Source organism: Amia ocellicauda, chromosome 5, assembly GCF_036373705.1.
Source record: "Amia ocellicauda isolate fAmiCal2 chromosome 5, fAmiCal2.hap1, whole genome shotgun sequence".
In the NCBI taxonomy this organism is placed as follows: Eukaryota; Metazoa; Chordata; class Actinopteri; order Amiiformes; family Amiidae; genus Amia; species Amia ocellicauda.
Window position 1 is genome coordinate 49,036,530 of NC_089854.1, and position 22,915 is coordinate 49,059,444.

A 22,915-nucleotide genomic window follows, 5' to 3' on the forward strand; every position below is an offset into this window, starting at 1 on the left:
TGATTGGCAATTCTATTTTTTTAAATAAAAACTAAAATATAAAAAAATAATAACAAATTAAATAATCCAATTACATCAATTTCTGCAGGGTTTGTGAAGAAAGATGGTCGTGTTCTTGTGGCCCAGAATTGCGCAGTTCTGCAGGATCCAACCCATCCCATTGGTGGAGCTGTGCAGATCTGCGCAGATCGGTGTAAATGTGCATTACACGAACACTATTGGCGTTCTTTGATCAGATGCGTCTCATGTCAGACAGCGCAGTCTCAAGCAGCCGGCACAGCAAGTTGTGGGATACTGGAACATGATGCAGTTTATTGGTAGCTGAATGCTATGACTGAATGACACGGTAAATAGTAAATTATTCAAAACTTTAAAATACCGATATGAAGATATAGTAAAAGTCCAAACCAGTCCATAAATGAATACCGGTATATAGTTTTTTATAGTCTTGCCTTGTATAAAGGAGCTGCCACAAACATAGGGGAATGATCTCATAAACGCTTGCACTCACATGATTTTTATGTATGTCTAAAACACATTATCTGGTATTGCATGTATTCTTCCATTAGCAAGACAGTCTGGTATGGGTATCATAGAATGAAACGAGACCAAGTTGTTGATTTTTCTGCTCACATTTTGTGTTTTTTGGGCACACATTTTTTATGCTCAGCCCAGCAGCATTCGTTTTAATGTGGCAGGGTCTATGCCTCGTGGTCTCTGTAGGAAAAAAAAAAAAAAAATCCTATACGGATTGTTTTGCTCAGTGGAATTCTTACACTGTTGGAAACATCGGGTTAGCCTGCTGGCTTCTTAGGAAATCCCTTCTAAGACGAGTGGAACGGAAATTAACTTTAAAAATGCAGTTGGAAAATGCAATTTCCTATAGTCATGGTTTGGTACTCTTTTTAGTACTTCCTCGATACTGATCTGTTTGTACTCTCTCAACTACATGATTTATCTTCTACTTCAGGCAGTTGCAGGGTGTTGATGCAGATTTCATGGACAATGCTACTAAAAGATGAACATCCATGCTTGAAATTTAAATTTCATGCACAGGAAAAGAGCTAGATAACTTTTTCTTCCTTTCTCTGCCCGGGAAACCAAAAGACTAGTATCACTGGGTATCTGCTTCTGACTGGGGAGAAGAGAGGGGGGAAAAAGAGAGTGAAACTGAAACTGAGAGTGTGTGAGCTGTCAATGCTGCCCTGAATCCCAGACTCTGCCCCCTCTACATAGCAACATGCACTGTATTGTCTTTATTTATTCATTATGTTGTTATTGATGTTCTGGAAAAAGTGGGATCAGTCTGTAACCTGGGGGAGATCAGCAGAGACTCCTGCCTTCTGAGCCCTTTATCTTTGCTGGTAAAGTCTTTTTTTTTTGGCTAGTCATTGCTACTTCTATTTTGAAAATATAACCCAAAGTTTACCCATATCTAAATGTTTCTGGTGATATTTAGTAGATTTTCAACTTGTGAACACTTCCTGATTTGCTGTTTCTTGGCAGTGTATCTAGAAATAAATTCTTACTTATAGCACAAAAAAATACCTGATGTATATATTTTGGAATGTTATAATGTAGTTTATGGAAATATTTATTTTATTTATTTTAATTGTAGAGTTTTGGGCTTTTATTCAGTACATGGTGAGCCGGAACCTAATCCGACAAACACTGGTCGAGAAGCAGGGTGCAACCTTGATTGGGATAGCAGTCCTTTGCACGCATGCACGCAGGCATGCCATTTTAGAGCAGCCAGTCAAACAAAGCAGCATTTCTTTGGGATGTTGCACCAGGTAGGGCTGGGCGATATGGCCAAAAATGTTATCATATCAGTCTATCGATAATTATCACGAAAAATGTCAAATCATTATTTCTTTCAAGTTTAAAAGTAGATTTTTGCTCCTGAGTAAAAGTTGAAGAAACCAGACAGTTATTCGTGGTTTTAAACTATTCTTAATGGTCAGAACATGACAAACACTTGCCAAACAGTGGATCATTTCACAAATTATGCCGGTATAATCTCAAGTGCCATGTGGGATCACAAAGAAATTAAGAACATAAAAAAGTTTACAAATGAGAGGAAGCCATTCCACCCATCGTGCTTGTTGGGTGTTCAATAATAACTAAGTGATCCAAGGATCCTATCCAGTCTGTTTTTGAATGTTCCCAAATTGTCTCTTCAGACACATCGCTGGGGAGTTTGTTCCAGATTGTGACAACTCTCTGTGTGAAGAAGTGTCTCCTGTTCTCCATCTTGAATGTCTTGAAGCCCAATTTCCATTTGTGTCCCTGGGTGCGCGTGTCCCTGCTGATCTGGAAAAGCTCCTCTGGTTTGATGTGGTCGATGCCTTTCATGATATTGAAGACTTGGATCAAGTCCCCACGTAGTCTCCTTTGTTCCAGGGTGAAAAGGTTCAGTTCCTCAGTCTCTCAGTAGGACTTTCCCTTCAGACCTTGAGTAAGTCTGGTTGCTCTCCTCTGAACTGCCTCTAGAGCAGCAATATCCTTCTTGAAGTGTGGAGCCCAGAACTGTACACAGATGAGCTCTAACTAGTGCATTGTACAGTCTGAACATTACTGCCCTTGTTCTCAATTCTACACTTTTGACAATATACCCTAACATTCTGTTTGGCTTTTTTATTGCTTCCCCCCACTAATTAGTTTTTTAGCAGCATGGAGTGAAATCCACGTACAGAAACAATTACTGCTTACAGTTAATATCAGAGTGTATTGATAACTTGCCGAACACGGATTTCACAGGACCCGGTACAGTGCCGTGACTAGTTAAGAATAAACTGAAGGATAATAATCGGATCGGTAGCAGCGCATTTTATTAATATTTTATGAACAACTACACATTGTTTCAGGCTGTTGTCCTGTGGATGGTGTGCAGTCTGTTGTATAACAGCCCCGCAGAGACAATCAGTATGAAGGTAAACACGATTCAGTTAACGTGTGCCCATTTACAAGTTAAATGAATGAATGAAGGAATAAATAAATAAATACAGCCATAGCCGACTACGCGGGGGCTCAAGGGCCTGAGCCCTCACCCGAACGTAAAAAACGGACTGGAATTGTGATGAGTTACGTAATCATTCAAGGAAGAAAATGAAACAAACACCCCTAAGTATTTTATCTGGTCGTAGAGGTTTCGGGTTAGTAACTCAGCCCCCCCCCCCCTTGATTTTCAAAACTCGGCGCCTATGAATACAGCAGATCTGGGTTTCCCTCTAAATCATTAAGGACTGGGTTAATAAATGGGTCCATAAACGCCATGACTGAGACGTGCACGCCTTAGTTAAATTAACTTCTGACACGGCCGGGTTTCACAGACAGCTCTGGCACGGCGCTGAGCCAGGGGTCCGAGATGCCAGTGTTTCAATGGATGCTCCTCTCCGCCGACATACTGTCAGTTCTCCCCGTTGCTGCTGCGTCACAGAGGTGAACTGGACTGCTGTACCGAATTATTGACATTATCGAAAACTGATCTAAATGTCTTTATATCGTTATCGAGACAATTAATTACTGCGATAATTATTTATATCGATTTATCTCCCAGCCTGTTTTTTCCTCTCCACAACTCTCCCACACAGTCATATTGTATAGCAGGGCTTTGAGGAAAGCAGACAGTGTTGTTTTTCAGTGCTCACTTTCAATTTTGTTTCTTTAACTGGCTCTGCTTCTCACCCTGCTGGTATTGTCTGATTGGAAAGACTAATCAGATCTCTCATGTATGTGGCAGTAGCTGTCAGCTGTATGTGATAAGGTTTTGGGGCTCAGCTTTATAATGACCTCAAAAGTGGATAAATACAAATGGATACAAAGGGTTAGAGATGTAGGCCTAGAGGCTTTGCAGTAAAGCCCTGCACGGGCCTCAAATCTAGGCCCCAGCCCGGCTCTTGTCCGACAGATTATCACAATCTCGGCCCGAGTCCGACTGGAGCCCGTGTTGCAGCCATTAAAATAGTTCAGTTTTGTTTTTAATGGCAAAGTAGTTATTTCTTTTTGTTTATTTATTAAGTTAATTTAGAAAAATGTTTGGAGCATTTTTTGTTTTTGTTTTTTAAAGTGACAACCAAGCGGCCAGCTTGACAGCTAATGACAATAAAGTCCAATCAAACAAAAAACAAAACAGCCTCCTAATCTTAACATGGCTACAGCCAGAAGAACAGTCTCTTACAGAGCACCGTGGAGAAAAAGCCCAGCATCCACAGTGGAGGTTTCAGTCCAGTCCTGTTTCTTCTGTCCTCTTCCAGCTGTGCTGAAGACACACTGCTGCTGCTGCCGCTGGCGAGGACACTAACACCGTGCGAGCCGGTCTGCGCAGGCGCGGTAGCATGCACTCCGTGGGAAACCTGTGTGCATGAACAGACTGTGTCATGCGTGTCAGTGTGATAGATTATATAACATCTTTCTGTGTTTGTTTTACCATCATCAACTTCTCATAGTTTCTTTTAATTAATTAATGTCTAAAATATAAAAAGGAGGAGGAGCCTAAAACAGGCCCGATGCCCGGCCCGCGTGTGAACTATGACGTGAAAATTGGCCCGAAGCCAGGCCCTAGGGGCGTAAATAAGTCGGGGCCCGTCGGGCTCAGTCTGAAATGCAGGGCTCTACTTCTCAGTTTGGGATGGGGAATCTGGTACCTCAATGTTCCTCTGGACTGTGCTTGCCTGGCTGTTGATTTGTCTCCATGGTTCCATGTTGTTTTTTTTTTTTTTTATTCCTTTAGGTGAGGTATGGGGAACAAAACATGTTGACAAGTCTCACTGCCGATCTGACTAACTGTCCCCCTGCATCTGCCACCATTCTGCAAGGGAGGAAAGAAAGCACCTGACCCTGACCTCTGAACCAATGGATTTTTCTCTGTCTACAGAAAGCCACAAGGAAGACGGACAAGCCGCGGCCAGAGGACCTGGATGTCACAGAGCTAAGCGATGAGGACCTGAAGGACCAACTGATGAAATACGGGGTCAACGCTGGCCCTGTTGTAGGTGAGTGAACCACAAAATACGAACACACAACGAGGAGTAACGGCGTGGCCTGATGTACGATAGAGCCAGGTTCCACTCAGTAAGCAAGTGGCGCACACAAACAAGTGACTGAAAACTTAGTAGAGGCAGCATTTATAGTAGGGATGAGTTAGTGTAGTCGATTACTAGACGACATGAAAATGAGTTAACTAAAAAAAAATAAAAAATTAGCTTTTATAAGCTTGAGATACAATATATAATTTGCGATTGACATTTATTAACGGTATATAGAAATTTCGGAAAGGTCTGTTAGTCCTGAGCTAAAAAAAAAAAAATACAGGTACAGCTGTTGGCTAAAACAAATACGTGTGCAAAGGGAATCAGATGTTTCAATTTAATGGTGTACCCCATTAATACCACAATGCTGTCCAAGCACAGTGTGCCCGGCGAATCCCACAAGGTGATGCAGTTCAAAACAACAGTTACACAATCACTTGAAATACGAATGGCAGTGTTAAGCTTAAAAACTGTTTTAAAAAAAAAGTAGCACTAATTGCAACAGCCTTGGACCCAAGACATGAATACATAAAATGTGTTAATTCCACTATGCACGGATTCGTTATAGCATTAATACAGTACACAGGTTTTTCCTATTGTTTACTATGAAAACAAAAATACATAATTTTTCTTAAATGTCCATTCATGTTTTGCTAACTGTTCACTTAGGGTGATCACCTAGGTTACATTATAGTAATACATGATACATTATAGTAGTTACTATTCTACTGTGTGTGAAGGAAGTTTTTATTTAAATCCCAGCCGTCAACACATTATTGTGATATAAATGCCTTTATTGTAATGTGTTTTTTTTTTTTTTATTATTATTATCAATTACTGAACAGTGATCATTATAATATACATAATTTTAATATCACTCAATGCCATTTTCATTTGTTTTGAAGACTCTGCTATATTAGTAGTCTACTGTTAGCTAAGAGGCAATATATTCTCATTCTTCTCAAAGAATGTGTGTACTGTGGCCACACTGACAGTTAATGCTAGAAACCAGTATTACATTTGTTTAAACATGCATGTTAAATGCGATTATGTTAAACAGCTATGTTTATGCTTTTACCATATTTTAATATGCATTAATTTGAAGAAACTGATGCTAAAGAAGTGAGTGAAAGTGAAATTACTATATGTAAATATGCCCCCCCTACATTTTCTTCCTGTGATTTTCATTTCACACCCCTGATTTATTTATTTTTAAATAAGGATCACATTAGAATTAAACTAGTCATTTAAATGGCAAAATGGGGAACAAGAGTATGAATACAATCCAGAACTATTTCACTCAATAAGGAGAGGATTGAAACCACATTCTTGGACATGGTCCAGACTGGATTTTTTTTTATTTTACACAGACTAGACGTGTATGTTTGTTTTATTTTGCTGGCATTCAGCACGACTACTTACAAATAGGGTTTTGGAGCATGAAGAAGTAGGTTTTTGCAAGTAGCTGGAGCAAGGAAAATTTTAATGAAAAAATTAAAAATGAAATATTACCTTTATTTTATGTTTGACCACTTTGATTGCAGAGCTGACTGGTTAAGGCATAGTCTAAAACGTATAAAATGTAGAAAACTCTTAACGTGTCTTACTGTATGTAAAATGTAACCATATATCCAAAGTATCCAAACCATATATTCATAGTGTCTGATGATGAGTTCCTTTTTGTAGATGCTGCAGAACATTGGTGTGTGCTTGTGGTGGAAATATAAATAACTTTTTTTTACACACTTCAGGGACCATCACCGTTTAATTTATGCACAGGTATTGCCTGCTTTGCTCGATCCACTATGCACGGATTCGTTATAGCATTGTGAGTCCTTTCAAATAAAAATAAAATGGTATGAGCATTTGTATGAGCATACTTTCTCTTCCCAAATCAGAAAATATCACTTTCTTTCAAATTATTATACAGTTCATTATTTAATTTGAGCCATGGCACAAAGCGGAGCTGGTGCAGAACTAACTGGCTACTCCAAATCCCTGCTTGCAAGGTTTTACAGCAATCCTTATACAGCATAATTTATAGTCAATATGCCATTGTTTTGTAAGTGCACAGTAAAACGTGTAGTAACATTTTTATTTGTTTTGTTGTCAATGTTACTTTGACTTAAACAAAACCTGAAGTGGACTAAACAAAAGCATGTGCTTCTGTGCTGAATGCAATCTTCTATTTTTATCCTCTTCCCAGCTTCAACCAGGAAACTATATGAAAAGAAACTACAGAAACTCCTAGACCATGGCCCGCCTGAGATGCAACTGCCACAACCCGTCCCGGCCCTGGCCCCCACCCCTGCCTCTGCCCCCCCAAAGGCGGTTGACAGCAACCAGAATGGCAACACAGACTGCGACCAGTACAGCGACAACGAGGCGGGTGAGAGACCATACATGGGCTTGAGGGGCAGCTCCCTTATTGGCTGGATTAGGGCTTCTGCACACACTGAGAAGCATTAATTTGTTCGAGAAGAGAGCCCTGCTCCTTAATTTATTACTAAACTTAATTGCACCGCCTAGCCATTGGTCAAATACTTACATCACACTCTGTAAGAATCACATCAATTCTGCATATAAATGGACAAGAACAGGCTGCCTGGTTGGAGTAAGAGGAAACCTAATTTCCTCTGAGTCTGTTCACCACCACCTTCGTGAAATTGTTTAGTGCTACACTCTCCTCTTTCCATTTCTTCCCAACTACCCTCTCCCTTGTTCTTCTCCTATTTCACATTCTAGCCCTCTTTTTCCTCTTTCTCTGTGCCTCTTTTCTTTACTTTCTCCATCTTCCTCCCTAGATGAGAAGCCAGAGCCAGTGGTGGAGAAGCTGGAGCCAGTGAAACCTAGAGCGAAAGTCCCAGTAAACCTCAGGACCCGGCGCCTTGAGCACAATAAAGTGAGTGTCTCCATAGCACACTGCACTCATGCTCCATACACTAAATATGCAGTGATACTCCCACAGTGCCCACACACGCTGACTGACACTCGCACATTAAGCACACACTCCCTGAAACACTCGGAAGCACTCCCACACACAGTGACATTGCCACACACACACAGCCCTTGTGCACTCACTGGCCCATTCTCACACTCCTTTACCAAATGACGCGCCTTACTTTGCTTGCATGCAAATACTGATAAACACATGCACACAGAGACCCTTCTGGTTTTCATCTTGGGACCAGGAAAGTCCTGATTACATATACACACACAGTCAGAGGAAGCAAGTGTTAGGAGAGATGATTGTTAAAATTGACACTTGCGTTATGTTTTTAGATAACAAACGTGAACAGATGTTGAACCCCACGGTGTGACTATTTTCAGGGGCATGTGGTTGTGGAAGAAGGAGGTAGAGTGGATCTTGAAAGGGGATTATGGAGCCATATATCGCTTCACTGTTACAAAACATCTCACGATGAGTGTACGGCACTTTAGATCTCCCTCCTTCTTCCACTTGCTTCCTCACTCTGTTCCAGGGATTGTTTTTATCTGTTTGCATTGCATTACATTGCACAACCAAAATCTATTCTACCTGAATCTGCAGAAAGCTGAGGAAAGATGCCATGCTTGTTTAGGACAATTAAGTTAAGTTGTTTTTGAGGATGGAGTGGTGGGGGAAAAATTTTGGGATAGATTTCATGAAAGTTGAGGTTAAACACTACACCTCAGTCTTCATGATTCAGTTTTCAGTCTGCATAAGAGAAGCAGGACAGCAGATTTCACATGATCGAGATCAGCCACCACCTCCTCCCCCTCCTTTTTATTCTCTTTTCTCAGAGACTGTTATTTAATCCCCTGCTAATCCACTGACTCTCTGGCTGCCTCACACCCTTTCAGATGACCCCTGAAACTCTGATAACTGTTTACTATACAGATAAGCTATTTGCCATGGAGATAAGCATGCAACTGAGTATTATGTATAAGTTGTATTGCATGAATTAGTTAAAGATCGAAAATGTTTTTGTTAAACTGAAAAAATAGAGCACTTTGATTTGAACCATTTGTCTGTCATTTTAAGGTGGTTTAATGTGACCATGCTTGGTTCATGTTGTGGAAGATGTATCCAAACTTTGTTTTGTCCATTAAACCTTAAAGGATTTCGACAAGCAGTGCATTAGTACATATATTTCAGGTTTAAATGTTAACTCTCTGTGCTTGCGGAAGTTGGTTTCTTGTTGTTGAAAACATGCTTCAGCCTTTATGCACAATATTAATGGATTCTGCTGCTCCTATGCTTGTTCCAGTTGGGACCCATCCTATCCCAAAATGGGCAGGTGATTTAGAAGAAACTGGAGGTGAGGGGCTACTTGCAGACATTTACAGACAAAAAAAGTTGTTTGCTTTAATTAGGGGTAGAAATGTTTTCTGTAACGCAGTTACCCTAACAGAGAATGTATTGAGAGAAGCCATATTCATGCATACAGAGCCAATGGATTTCACTTGACTGTAGGCTTCCAGGGCTTGTTTAACTCATTCACTGCCTAACTGCTTTAGAACACTACCCCTTCCTGTCCAAGAAAGATGGTAGCCAACATTCTAATATAGTCTGACCTGCAAAAGGAAGCTCTTTTCCTGTCCTGTCCTCTACCGATCACAATATTTGCACACTGTAACTAATCTGGTCTCTCATAGGTTATATATATTCAAGTAAGTAGTACTTACACATACACTTAATAATGGCTTCTTCTGAAAAAGGACAGGCTGATCTCCTGGCTTCATTTTTAAATAACTGCTGATGCATGCCTTTATAGTTAATTTTGACAGTGCCACAAGCTCACAGTATAATACTCTTTTAAAGTTTAAGACTTTATCTAGGAAGGGGTGGATTTTGTAAAAAATGTCATAACTGGAGCCTCTCAATTTGCAGGCTGTTGCTAGTGAAATGGAGAAAACATTTTTTTTTTAGCGTTTTCTGGGTATGAGTTTAGGGAAGAAAAAAAAAATTGTGAACAGGATTAGCAAAGTGCGTTTGATTCAGAAAATGTAATCATCCTTAACAATACACATCTGATCTGAAGTGTTTCAAAAGCTTTAAATAAGATTTGAACCATTTGCATAAAACTTTAACAATTTTACTTGCACGCCTTTCTTTATATAGGAGGATAAAACAATCGCTTTCTATATATTACACACTTGAAACCATGACGTGATTGCCATCTCACACAAAATTCACTCAAACTGCGACAAGCCTATCTATCTAATACCATGACAAGCCATGAAACTACTTTGCATTCCTTAAACATGGCGAGCCGTCCGGTACCAACCCCTGCAACAAACTCTGAGCAACAGGTTAAACTAGTAAACTAAAACAAATTGAAGGCTTTATTTTTTATTTCCACCATTGTTGGCTTTTCATCTTAAAAAAACACATTAACATCACATGAAAGTTTTATGAATACTTTGATTTTAATAAATTGTATATTAAGATGCTTATTATATATATATATATATATATATATATATATATATCTTATATACTTACTTATTGTAAGTATAAACCATATACACATTTATTACTGTTTTTTGGTTCAATTTGGTGTTGTAAAAAAACTGCCAGTGTTTTAATGGGGGTCATGCTGAGGACAAGTTTTTGTAACCCGGCCCTGTGGTCTGCACACTCTACAGCTCTGAGGGATGCTGTCCCCTGGTGTTTTTATTAGGCACTGCACTCCACTCCACTCCGGGTCAGCAGACCAGTTTAAGGCCGTGGTTGTTACCTAGCGTAGAGAATGCAATGTTCTAATTATTACAGATTTATCTTTTCTCACTCAATAGGCCTTAATTATAATATTGATATTGAGTTTTGGATCCAGTGATAATTTGCAGTATGTATTTGAAATGAGGAGAGGGGTATTAATGCAATATGTTGGCTTTCAGTAGAAACCTCACACATGCTCAGAGGCATGCATGTATTGTCATGTGCAGCCTACCAAGCCCCAGCAGCAACAACAACAACAGCAGCAGGAGGAAGATGATGAGGACAGAAATGGAGGGGAAGAGCATGAGCAGGGCATCCTAAATGTCAAGAGAAAGTCCAGGAGACAACCCCCCCCCCAGGACCAGACTGTCCCAGCCAGTGACGACACTGTAAACGCCTCCACCCCACTCCCCCTTACTTTTTCTCTTTAGTCTCTGATACTTTAGCTCTCTGCTACTTCAGTCACCCCCCTCACAAGCAGTGGGTGCCCCTCTACATTTTTTTTTTCTTTATTGTTCAGGGTTGGTGTTAAGGGTAGAAGATAACTCTCATCCCATGGCAGTTTCTAACCTATTTCAGGTTTTACAGGCTGCTGTGACTGTTGCATTTAAGCTACAGCAAAAAAAAAAAAAAAAGGCATGTTCCTCTTCCCCTTTGCTTGGTCGGTCTAGTTAGTCTGCAGCCTGTAAACCCTGCAGTGTATTGAACATCTGTGTGACCCTGGGCACAAGCTGGCTCAGGTGCACCTTTGTCACATCACAGGCTTCTGGTGTCTTGTTGCCAGGTTGGGAAGTATGCTGTTCCTGTCCTGCTCTAACCCCCTGTTCTCTCTGTCCCAGGACCACTCTGAAATTTCAGCCCCCGAGTCTGTTTCACTATCATGGGAGTGTGGAGGTGCCAGGACCTCAAAACGAGGGGTCCTGTCCAAGGTCAGGCTGGGAATCTCCCCGCTTCCCACCCAGAGTGCCCCCAGAAAAATGGGCATTGTATCAGACGTAAATATCAAGGGGTGTTGGGACTCTGGCATTGAACTGGTCTAGAAGGGGTTCAGATATTCCAGTAATGACTATTTTCCATTTAGTTTGACTTTCTGTTGTGAATTAAAAAAACATTCTGATAATGTAGACTTCACTGAACAAGCCCTTGACCTTTTAGCATTTGTGCATTTATTGTATTAAGTTAAACTCTGCAGTATTTTAATTTTGTATGGTGACATTAGCCTTGTACTAATGTAATAGAAAAGCAACACTTTCTCACTGAAAATGTATAGTTAAAATAGGAAGCAGTACATTGGATGTGCTGGTTAGTGTTATCTTCATTTTATCTGAAAATGTTAGTATAGATTGCATTGGAAATAAATCGTAAAAAGAATGTCTTCACTTATTACACCTAGAAAGTATGAGGCCACAAGTGAGCCCTGCAACAACATCCCTTTACTTTCTGTGCACAATTAGCCCAGGCTTTTCAGTGCCTCTAATCTGCCTCCTCACACTTTGCCCTGTACCAGGAACTGCTTCAACACTCAACCCCAGACTCTCTGACCAGGGGTGCAAGGCACCCAGGGACCCCAAGGGCTGTCTTGGGGGGTAAGCTCCCAGACTCCCACCAGCTGCCCAGCGCTGCAGGAGTGGTAGTAAATACTGAGCTATATGGCACATAATGGGGGAGCACTATAATTGGAGTGGGGTTTTAATTTTGGTGGACGGTCTTTCAGAATTCGAAATATCTCATTGTGGATTTTGATGGTAATGTTGTGGATTTTGTTAGATTCATTAGTTTCATTTGTAGTAGAAGTTTGTGGTCAGTAAGGTCTTGTTGGTAGTGAATGAATAACCAGTACCTAATCTAGCATCTTGCTTTATTTATTTTTGTTCTAGTCATAGCAATTCAAGTGTCATTCTGACCAACTGAAATGAGATGGGAGTTAAATTCTTGGTAGCTGTTAGTGTTAATATAAACTCTCAGTCTTTCCAGTCTGTTTTAATGTTTAAAAAGGAACATGGTTTCCAGCAGAAAGGTTTGTTTTCTTACTTTCGTATAACGAGGGACAGAATGCAGGTAGATGTTGCAGTGAGGCAGAACAAATGTATTTTTGGGATAAAAGGTGGGAAATCTCAGACATTTAATCCCAGGTAAGACAATCTATTTATAGAAAAAAAAAAAGAGAAAAAACATACTGTGTGCAGTATGAAGCATACAGTGTGGACTGTTAAGCCTTGTTCACACTGGCAGTTGGAAGTGACTGAAATCTGGTTCACTTTCTGACTGTTCAAACAGCATGTATAAGTGACTAAATCAGATTTCAGACTGTAGTCTTAAAACTGCCAAGGCTATGCTAGTTGTCACAATGCCGGCCATAGACGTTTCCCAGGTGCTTGCTTCATTTCTGTGAGAATAATGGCTAGTCTCGGTCATGAACGCATTTGCCAAACTCTAATGCACAAACGGCATCAATGTAATCTTATGATCCTCCATGCTTGTATTTTGTATCTTAAAGTTATTATGTCATCAATGTATCACATACAGAGTGACGGAAAAAGCACATCAGAGTGATTTCAGGGCACATAAATCGGATTTGACTGTTCAGACTCAAGGTGTATTGGCCAGGAATCTTATTTTAATTTAAACCACCTCTGAATTTGTTTTGAAATGTAACTTGAAATATCTGTCTCCATGTGGCTTGTTCAGACTGCACAAATTAAATCGGATTTGAGTCACTTCAAACTGCAAGTGTGAACAAGGCTTTAGTGTTTTGTGCTGCAGCCCTCACAGCTGTCTTCACTTCCTCTCGCCCTGCCCGACCTCTCCACGCCTCCCCCATGGTACATCAGGTACATGGTTTGACTCAAACCCTGGGCCCTGCAGACCCTCCCCACAAGCCCCCCCTCCCTGGCCCACTTCCCAGAAATACAATTAACGGCACCACTTGGAAAACAGTCTCCGAAACCTACTAACCGCCTTTGAATTTCTTAATTTAATCCAAGGCGACAATACAATGTTAGACAGTATTACAAAGAGAACAACATCACTATTAAAAAATACAGGAGAATGCATGCATGTGATATACATACAAGCAGAGCAAGAAAGGACAAAGACTATAAACTCAAAGATCTGTAAGACATTCATATAGTCTGAGCACCCTTCCTTTTAAACTCAACAGCAGAGTACCAGTCCCAGACTGCACCTGCGATTCCAAATGCCCACAACTTGTGTCAGGCCCTTCCAGCTGAGCAAGCAGGCAGAACGCTGGTGTTCTGGGGAATGTTTTGTACTCTGCCTAGGTATCTCTACTATTATCTATGTACATTTTGGAATGCAGCAGTGCTGAGTGTGACTGAGTGGTGGTGGTGGTGGTGGTGGTAGTGATGATTAAGGGGGTTCTGAGTGTGGTGGGTGTCGTTTGCAGCCAGGTGAGGTGGAAGAGGACCTTGAGATGCAGCCCCCAGCCCTGCTGCCTGAGCTGTCCACCCTGGAGCCCATCTCTCTGCACAACACTGCACTGCTGGAGGTGACCCCACCCCACACTTTGTCTCACTGCAGCACTGAGCACCAGCCAAAACGCAGACCTCCCATCACACTGATACAGTCACTATAGGGGTTAACCTCTTTTGCCTCTCATCACAGCATGCATTTGTGAATGATACTGAATGTATGCATGAGTAGTATGGATCAATGTTGGTGAATTTGTTGATTTTTGTCCCTCCCACAACATCAGTGTAATAAATGTTTTTGATGAGGGCAGGGAGTAGTGTTGTAAGAATTGCAGCCTGGTTTTAAACCTTTAAACATCTGCAGTTTGTAGATGGAGTCACAAGCTGTCTTCTGGAGGCTGGTGGTCTGTCTTCATGGGTTTGAATGTAGACCAAATGGACTCTGGACTTGCAGTCTACATTTTACACCCTCTTCTTGAGTAAACTGGGATCTTTACAGTATTCTTTAGACCAGGGGTTTTCAAACCGGTCCTGGAGTACCCCCTGCCCTACTGTTTTTTGTTTCAACCTAGGTCTTAATTACTTAATTGAATGGTGTATTGCTTTGTTAGGTCAATTAAGGATTCAATTAAGCAATTAAAACCTCAGTTGGAACAAAATCAAGCAGGGCAGGGGGTACTCCAGGACCGGTTTGAAAACTACTGCTCTAAACCTAATCGTTTTTTAACAAGAACAAGATATCGTTAAGAGTTTAATGAACAACTTTGAACTGATTAACATGGTTTCATTTGAAGGATTTTAATTGTATATATATGCGTTCCATTTCCACTCACCACATTCCCTGTATTGAGGGTTGGAGCACACAGCTGCAAAGGTTACACAATTTAAATTAAACAATCCTGACTTCCAGATGGGGTGCTAAACCGTTGCCCTTCCTTCCCCTCCATCCTCCTCCTCCACCTGTACACACAGGAGGAGATACAGTACACCGAGTCTGCTGAGGCCCAGCATCAACAACCTAGGCAGCAGAAAATCTCAGCCATCTTCTCTCCAGTCGGTGCCCAGGGAAGTACTATTACTGTGCCTGCGAGGGGTGATATGGGGCAGCACGTGGCAAAACTAGGGTTCCTCCCATCCCTCTCTCCCTCCCTCCTTTGCTCTTGTGGAGACTGGTGCAGAAGTACAACCCTCGCTTCCCTTCCCTCCCTTGGGAATCCACAGTTCTGGGCTGAGAGTGCTGGGATGTGAAGTTTTGGGTCACAAATTAATTCCTAGGGCCTTTTTTGGGAGGGGCGTGGGGGCACAACCTGGTACCCTCTGCCGAGTCTCCACCCTCGAGACTGCCCTGTGCCCAGCTCAGGAATTGGGCCTTCTAGGGGCTAATTGCATAAACTGAACCCCTGCATATATTGGAAAACTTGGTATGTATTATAAATCGAGCAACTTCAATGTTTCAAATTTTTCCTGAGGGGGAAAATTTAAGTGGAAACTTTGCTTAAGGTGTTTTTATGCAACTGGCCCTAGGGCTGTAGACTCCAGCTTTACTATTAGTCTTCATCTCCCTATTTCCTAACCATGCCTGAATCCCCAACACACCCCCATCTGTGTCATCAATGCCTGGCTGCTGTAATTGGCTGGGTTGGGTCTGAACCACAGGGACCACATTGGTGGCCAGCTCTTCACTGCACTGTGCTTCTCTACATGGCTGTGTTCACAGCAGCTCTGCCTCTCCTGCTCACAATGTCATAGCTTATGCAATGACCTATTTATCTTTGTTATTATTGTTACATTATTTTATTTTGTCACCTTTATTGTTATGTGAGCATTCCTTTTGGAAAGTGGTTTGTTACATGACTCTCAGCACTGCAGCAGAGGTCTTGTTAATTACTGATTTTGTGCAGGCTGTGAAAATGGTGTGAATGGGGGGGTGGGGGTGGAGCAAAGTATTCAAGATCCTTCTTTTCTCCCTCCCCCCCTTTCCAAATTGCTGTATAGAATCGATGCTCTCCTGTCCTTCCCATTTTTTGTGCAGCTGCATGAATGTTTTGTGTGAGGAACATTCATGACATTTCCATGTCCCTGTGTCATTGGGTGTGTGGGTCTGGCGGAGGTGGTGAGGGAGAGGGAGCCACTAATGCACAGATAATAAGTCGCTCCCTTTTTCTGGGATTTACAGTCATCACCCTCAGCCACACAAAGTACTGTTGCAAATACACACACACCTACAAATACTGTGTAAGCAGATGCACACACATACTGTTAAAGAAACACAACGCACACACATCCTGACACAGAAATGCGTGCACACAAGTACTTTCACCGACACACACAGGTACGGTCTTGGAAACGCACATCCACAGCCATGTTCTGTTCTGTATGGGAATGTTTCTCATCATACCTTTCTCTGTCCCAGCAGGTGGAGGAGAGGTTGGGCAGTGGTGACCAAGCCCCAAGAACAGAAGCAATTGATATTCTAAAGGAGATGTTCCCCAATGAGCCACACACCCCCACAGGAATCAAGTGAGTTGACACACACATTACTGTTTATAATATGCAGTACAGTATCACAGCCTAGCTTCACAGATGCAGATTAATGTTGGTTTTGAAATGCCTGGTGATATTGATATTGCTGTCAATGTATAAAGTGTAATATTGTATTTTTCTATGATTCTGTAACGTATCGCCAAAGCTTGTTACATATTCCAAAGTTATTGACTTTCTTATGTACTTATGACATTGTAAGCAGAGGGTTTAAAATCCTATTTAGAGTATGTATTTCTAATATTAATACATTAAAATCATATATTTTAAATGAATTTTCTGCATTCTGAATGTGTGAATATTATCATTTTCTGTGTTGGTGCAGCATTACCGTGAGTCAGACTATTCGGCAAGATGAATACATTCAAAAAAGCAACTAACGCTCAGTACACCAACACAATTCTAAATATATCCTTATGTCTGCATCCCATCCCTCCTCCTACACCTATCTTTCTCCCTATTCCCACCATCCCTCCTCCTCCTCCTCCTCCTCCTCCTTCCCCCCTTTCACACCCCACCTTCTAACCATTTCTACTATCCTCTACAGTGCCTCATGTCGGCGGCCGATCCGTGGCGCAGCAGGACGACCCCTGCCCCCTGTGGACTTCCACTTGGAGGAGTCCCTTCTGCAGCGCACCGAACGCTCTGAGATCTCGCACTACTCCGAACATCGTGTCATACAGCGGGGGAGTGGCGGAGGGGCCAAACTGGCAGCAGCTGTCCCCTATTCCTCCTCCTCCTCCTACTCCTCCTCTTCCTCCAGCAGCACCCTGAAGCTGTCCGCACCCAGCACAGGCAAGACACGATCGCGGCGCTCTCTACCGGTCTGGGTACAGCTGTTGCTGTTGAGCGCTGTGGCCGGTTTCCTGTTCTTCGTGTACCAAGCCATGGAGACCAATGAGATGAACCCCTTCGGAAAGCAACCTTCAGGGCGCTCAGGGTCCACTGGAGATCCCCCCAAGACTGAGTGAAAGAGCCATGGGACAGGCTTTCTTTCTTTAACTCTCCCCCTCCTTTACTCCCTTCCCCCGTCTGTCTTAAACTCCCATCTCTTGCTCTCTTAACCTATTCCATCAGATCTTTGTGTTCCCAATAAGTGGGCAAGGGTTATCTTTCCCCTCCCTCCATCCTTCTCTGCAGATTTGCTTCCTTTACTCTTTGTGCTCAGCAGCAGTGAGTCAATCTCTTGCTTTGAGTGCCTCCTCCACTCCCCTGCCCCCCCCCCCCCCCCCCCAACCCCTCTGTTATTAGCTCCATTTTGGTTTCCCTTCTCTGAAACAGCATCTCCTGTTCTGGTCTTTCATATAGCTGCGTCTGTCTAGTCTCTCAATATTAAAATACCGTGTATGTTTCAGACACAGTGTATATTTAGGAATACCTGAGGGGTTGGGTCCAAAACCAGGACCAACCAGCTGCCACCACCCCCAGCCCTGTGCTGTTTCAAGAGGGAAAATGAGGGCTTAGTGCCACTAGCCCAGCCCAGCATCCACCCCTTCTGCCCCTACATTGCATTCTCTATTACTGATTGACTCAATTTCTTAGTCTCTTCCCTCTGTTTAAATACCTTTCCATTCACTACCTGAGCCTTGCTCCTCCCCCCTTCTCCCAAAGAGGAGTTGTAGAAAGGATCTTGCAATCCTCTCCACCTTTAGTGTCTCACTCCCTCTTTCTGTCATTACCTGACTGTTTACAACAGCCATTGTGGGAAGAATTAAGAGAGAGTACACACCAACTCACTGTTCCCACACAGACCTGACTCCCATTATAACAACTATCTCCCTTTCTTCTCCAACCAAGGCAGAAGTAAGGAGATGAGAAAAGGGGAAGAACTCCAAGCTCATCTCTACTTCTGTCTCTTTCTAATATCGGTGGCTTCCAGAAGAACACATTGTCTGAATTATTTTGTTTTATTGTTCTTTTGTCTTTTAAGATTTGTTTCTTTGATTACTCCACTCTTTTAGGGAACAGACCTAACAGTTCTGTTAAAACTGTTGTTAAAACCCACCCTTCAGTTGGATTTTATAGAGGGTATGTTAGAGTAGAATAAAGCACAGAACTATTTAGACTTCAGATATCATTGGCAAACTACTACATTAACAGTGCTGATTTAACAGGAGACTGGAAAGCATTATATTGCTGGTATGAAAGTACTAATATGCTTATCTGCCTGCACTTACTATTGCTCCCAAGTTTACCAGACCATAGAACTGCAGTGATTGCCTGAGTCCAGGTGATTTTCTAATTATAAAAACTCCTTTAAAGGTTTTTATAATCAATGTTGAATTAGCTGATCCTAGTGTTTTGTGGTCAGGAGAAAATATATATATTTTTTTTAATGTAGTTATAAAATGGGGATTTTGTTTACCCATTTGTTCGAATGGTTTACAGCGACTGTTTAAAGGTCTCTGTAACCAACCCTGGTTATTAATGTTAATGGCAGGCAGGCCAGGGATCTGATTGGTGTCTCCCTGTCTGATTTATTCAGAATACTGTAATTCAGGCTGCAGTGGGAAGGAATCTCTCATTACCCCCCCCCTCCCCCCGACCCGCCTACCTTTTGGAAAACAACCAGGCGTTGCACGTTAACAGCATGTGGGTTTTCGTAAAGTTTCTTCTGTTGAAATACTGTACAACTCTGACCAAGTTGCTTAATCTTTGTGATTAGTTTTATCCCAGCTGTTACACCATAGAAAACGTATTTTTTTGTTTAATAAATAAATTGAGCTTTCCTGTAGCACTCTACATTACTTTTGTTTTGAAATGGTACACTATATGGTTCTTCCCCTCAAAATGGTTTGATTCCATAAAGAATCAATTTTTTTTTTTTTTTTTTTGTGGAACTAAATTTGATTTGAACATTTCTGCTTCATGTGTGACACTACGCAGTACGCTTTTCCAGTGAATGTAACACTGTATACAAATTCTCATGCATTAGAATAGACAAATCTGGAGCAGTTTAGAATTTTTAATCTGAAAACTTCAGCCTTAGGACTGGCTGACTGTCACCACTTTCAGTCTCGCTTTATTCCCCTCCGTCACCTGTGTGTGTCTAAAACCTTTGATTGCCCACATCTGTGCTGAGGAATAATGTCACACAAGGCAACAGGAGGCTGACGGATTGAAGATTTGCAAAAGGGTGTTTTTTTTGTTTTTTTTTAATTATTATTTATAACATTTGAAAATATGTTTTTTTTTGTAATATAAGTTTGTGTAACCTGCCCCCCGTTTCCTGAAAATCAACAACTTTCTTTAAAAAAATCATGGAAGTGAAAGAATGATAAAACATGAGCAGAGGAATCCAGTTATTGAACCTTTCTGGATGTTTTCTGATCTGGACATTCGTGCCATATAGGAGTAGACTGGTTTTTAGCAACAATTAAAATGCCTGTGAAGATTTTTTTTTTTTTTGTAAACTATGGTATTTTTCTAATGTGTCTATTAAAAAAAAAAAAAGATAAAAAAAAAATCTTTTTAATAAAAATGTTTTGAAACTGCAATTGTCTACTTGTATAGATGCTGAAGGCACCAATTTGTAGTGTAATAATACATAATGTGAAGAAGCTTTTTCTGAGCTTTGCAGTAGAGTACTACCAGTGTATTTAAGAAAATAACATTACAGAAGAGAATGTTTTTTTATTTTTGTTCCCCTCATGGGGTTATATGGATTGGGTAAGGTGATTTGTAACTGGGTAGGATTTTTACCAAGGTTTTTTTTTTCCTCATATATATATATATATTATATATATATATGTTACTTTTAAAAAGGTGGTATTGTAGAAAATCTAAATAAAATCAATAACCTCAAATTGTCCTGTTTCCCCCCCCTTGATCTCTACCTATTGATGACCAGCAAAACTTTTGATTGGTCTTCTGACTTCAGTTTGTTCATTTCTTTGTTTTTTAAGGAAAGTTGAGCAAACATGGAAAATAAACATCAGTTTTTGTGCCTGAGTCATTTTACATCGTAGAATCCTGTTCTGCTTTTCATCATACTGTGAGATCTTCAAGGTTATGGCAAAAGTTATTTTGGTGATAATGAATGGAATGTACTACATTCAAGGCAGAGAGCCAGTAAAATGTAGAGTTCACATGACCAAAGTGAGATAACCAGGGATATCAAAAATGGCACTGGAGAACCACTATGCTTCTGGTGTCATTTGATTGCACAATTTAATGGTTTACGTAACGGGTCTCTTATAAATTGGGCCAGTCCTTCAGCACGTGATGTATTAAAGGGTGATACAATACCTGTTCTCCTGAACTTGAGCACCTGAAGTTGAAGTTGCCCTGTTAGTTATTTTAAACCCCTGTATGAAGTGCCAGCTTGGGGATGACCAGACCTGAAGAACAATCCTCCTGCCTGTAGGGGGTGGTATAATATCAGCACTGAGTTTTGCAAGACTTTCTGCAGGTGGAGAGAGCACTGATCCAGCAGTAGAGGAGATCTGAGTCACCTTCCCTGACGGCTACTACTACTACTACAAACATAGTTGTTGAGACCCGCATGGCCGCCATGTGATGGAAGAAAACTCTTGACCCCTTTTATAATTATTTAATTGTTAATTCATTTACACCACAGATTCCCAAATGTTTGAGTTGGGAGGTTTTCAGATGGATTATTAATCAGACCCCCATTTACTTCCAATACTGTATTATGTTTGCTCTGGAAAACTGAGCTTCTGTAGTGTATTACTGTAGTTTTGTTAGCTGTAAAACAAGTGTTTTTTGAAAAAAAATGTTTAGATGTTTGTTTTATCTTGTTAATTCCCTGCTGGTTAATATCTGCAGTCCCCAGTTTGAGAACTGCAGCTTTATACTTCAATTGTAATATTTCTGGTTCTACAGAGGTCACATTTGGGGAGTTGGAACACTTTAAACCAAATTAATCAATCAGTCAATTGTATTTATGTATTTTATATTATTTTACTAATTTAACAGCTGTACTACCAAGTACATCTTAAATTAAATAATTCAAAATGCGTGCATATTTCAGGACTTTATTAGAGACATAGATGGAAATTATGAATAAGCCCTTGTTAAGCATATTACCTAATATTATAGTGTAGTAAAACAATATGACGTTTCGTGCTCCTGTTCTACATGTTGTATTGTGGCAAGTAGTGATGTGCAGTTCGCGAACGATTCGTTCTTTTTGATTCTTTGATTTTCAAACGAATCATTTTGGTGACCGATGGGAATCGGATCAATGACGCATTGAATCGGCTCTTTTGATTCACTGAGAACAGCAGCGTCTCTCTGGAGCCGGAGACCCGCCTATCGACTCTCGTTCAATGACTCACTGACTCTCAGTCTGGCGGATTCGTTCGTCCTGACGAGTCCTTGAGTGCTATGAAACTGAAGACCGTATGTGCCATGCTGGTTCCAAATTCCCTCTTGTTTAGTGCACAAAAAATAAATATGTATGAGCCAAAATGGCGTCAGTTACATAATCCAGACCGAGTATAGACTACTGTCAGAAAATGAGATTAGACGTTTATGCAAAATTATATACTGTACATAATGTGTGTGTGTGTGTGTGTGTATTACAGTCCGTATTCATTGGTACGTCTGCCAAACAAAACAAACATATAATAATTGAGATACACCTATGCGTAAGACATTTATGTATTATTATTATTATTATTATTATTATTATTATTATTATTATTATTATTTCTTAGCAGACGCCCCTGTCCAAACAATATATTACATTTAATTAGATTAATCGTGTTGGCTAAATAATGTTAATGCTTCAAACTGTTGTTATCTCCGGGATTTTAAATATATATTTGTCACAACTGTATTTAATTTAACCCAGTCAAATATAGACTTTTCCTAGCTTTTGTGGTGTGCAGTGAACGACTCGTTCTTTCTGGTTGAAGTCTATCTAACCCGTCCTGTTCGGGCTGCATTGGTGCGAGTCACTGAATCAGTGAACGACATGAACGAAATGAATCGATTCACCAAACTGAACTGAATCAAATGAATTGAGTCTCTAAAAAGAATCGAACTGCCAATCACTAGTGGCAATATGGTTCTATGCGAGCTTGCGTCACATCCCTTGCACTTTTGGACGTGCTCGTTCATGTAACCTTCTTCACAGTAAAGCAAAGACGGGTGCGCGCTTCGAACCTCTCGCCAGCCAATCAGGGAGCACATTTTCTTGAAAGTAGAACTCACAAGCCAACTCCCACAACCGCCAAAGCTTC

The 22,915-nt window shown here is 41.0% G+C and overlaps 1 protein-coding gene across 4 annotated transcripts in view; it reads left to right on the forward strand.

Moving 5' to 3' along the window:
- LOC136750456 (lamina-associated polypeptide 2) overlaps nucleotides 1-20,512 on the forward strand; it is a 33,104-nt gene extending 12,592 nt beyond the window's left edge. The window contains exons 2-8 of one of the 4 annotated variants that reach the window (XM_066705566.1): nucleotides 4,877-4,994; nucleotides 7,237-7,419; nucleotides 7,835-7,932; nucleotides 14,141-14,242; nucleotides 15,138-15,227; nucleotides 16,579-16,685; nucleotides 17,254-20,512. In XM_066705566.1, coding sequence (XP_066561663.1) covers nucleotides 4,877-4,994; nucleotides 7,237-7,419; nucleotides 7,835-7,932; nucleotides 14,141-14,242; nucleotides 15,138-15,227; nucleotides 16,579-16,685; nucleotides 17,254-17,677 — 1,122 coding nt within the window. In that variant the 3' untranslated portion in view covers nucleotides 17,678-20,512. The remainder of the gene's footprint in view (nucleotides 1-4,876; nucleotides 4,995-7,236; nucleotides 7,420-7,834; nucleotides 7,933-14,140; nucleotides 14,243-15,137; nucleotides 15,228-16,578; nucleotides 16,686-17,253) is intronic. The other 3 variants (XM_066705567.1, XM_066705568.1, XM_066705569.1) reach the window with 3 other exon arrangements.
- The last annotated feature ends 2,403 nt before the right edge of the window (nucleotides 20,513-22,915 follow it).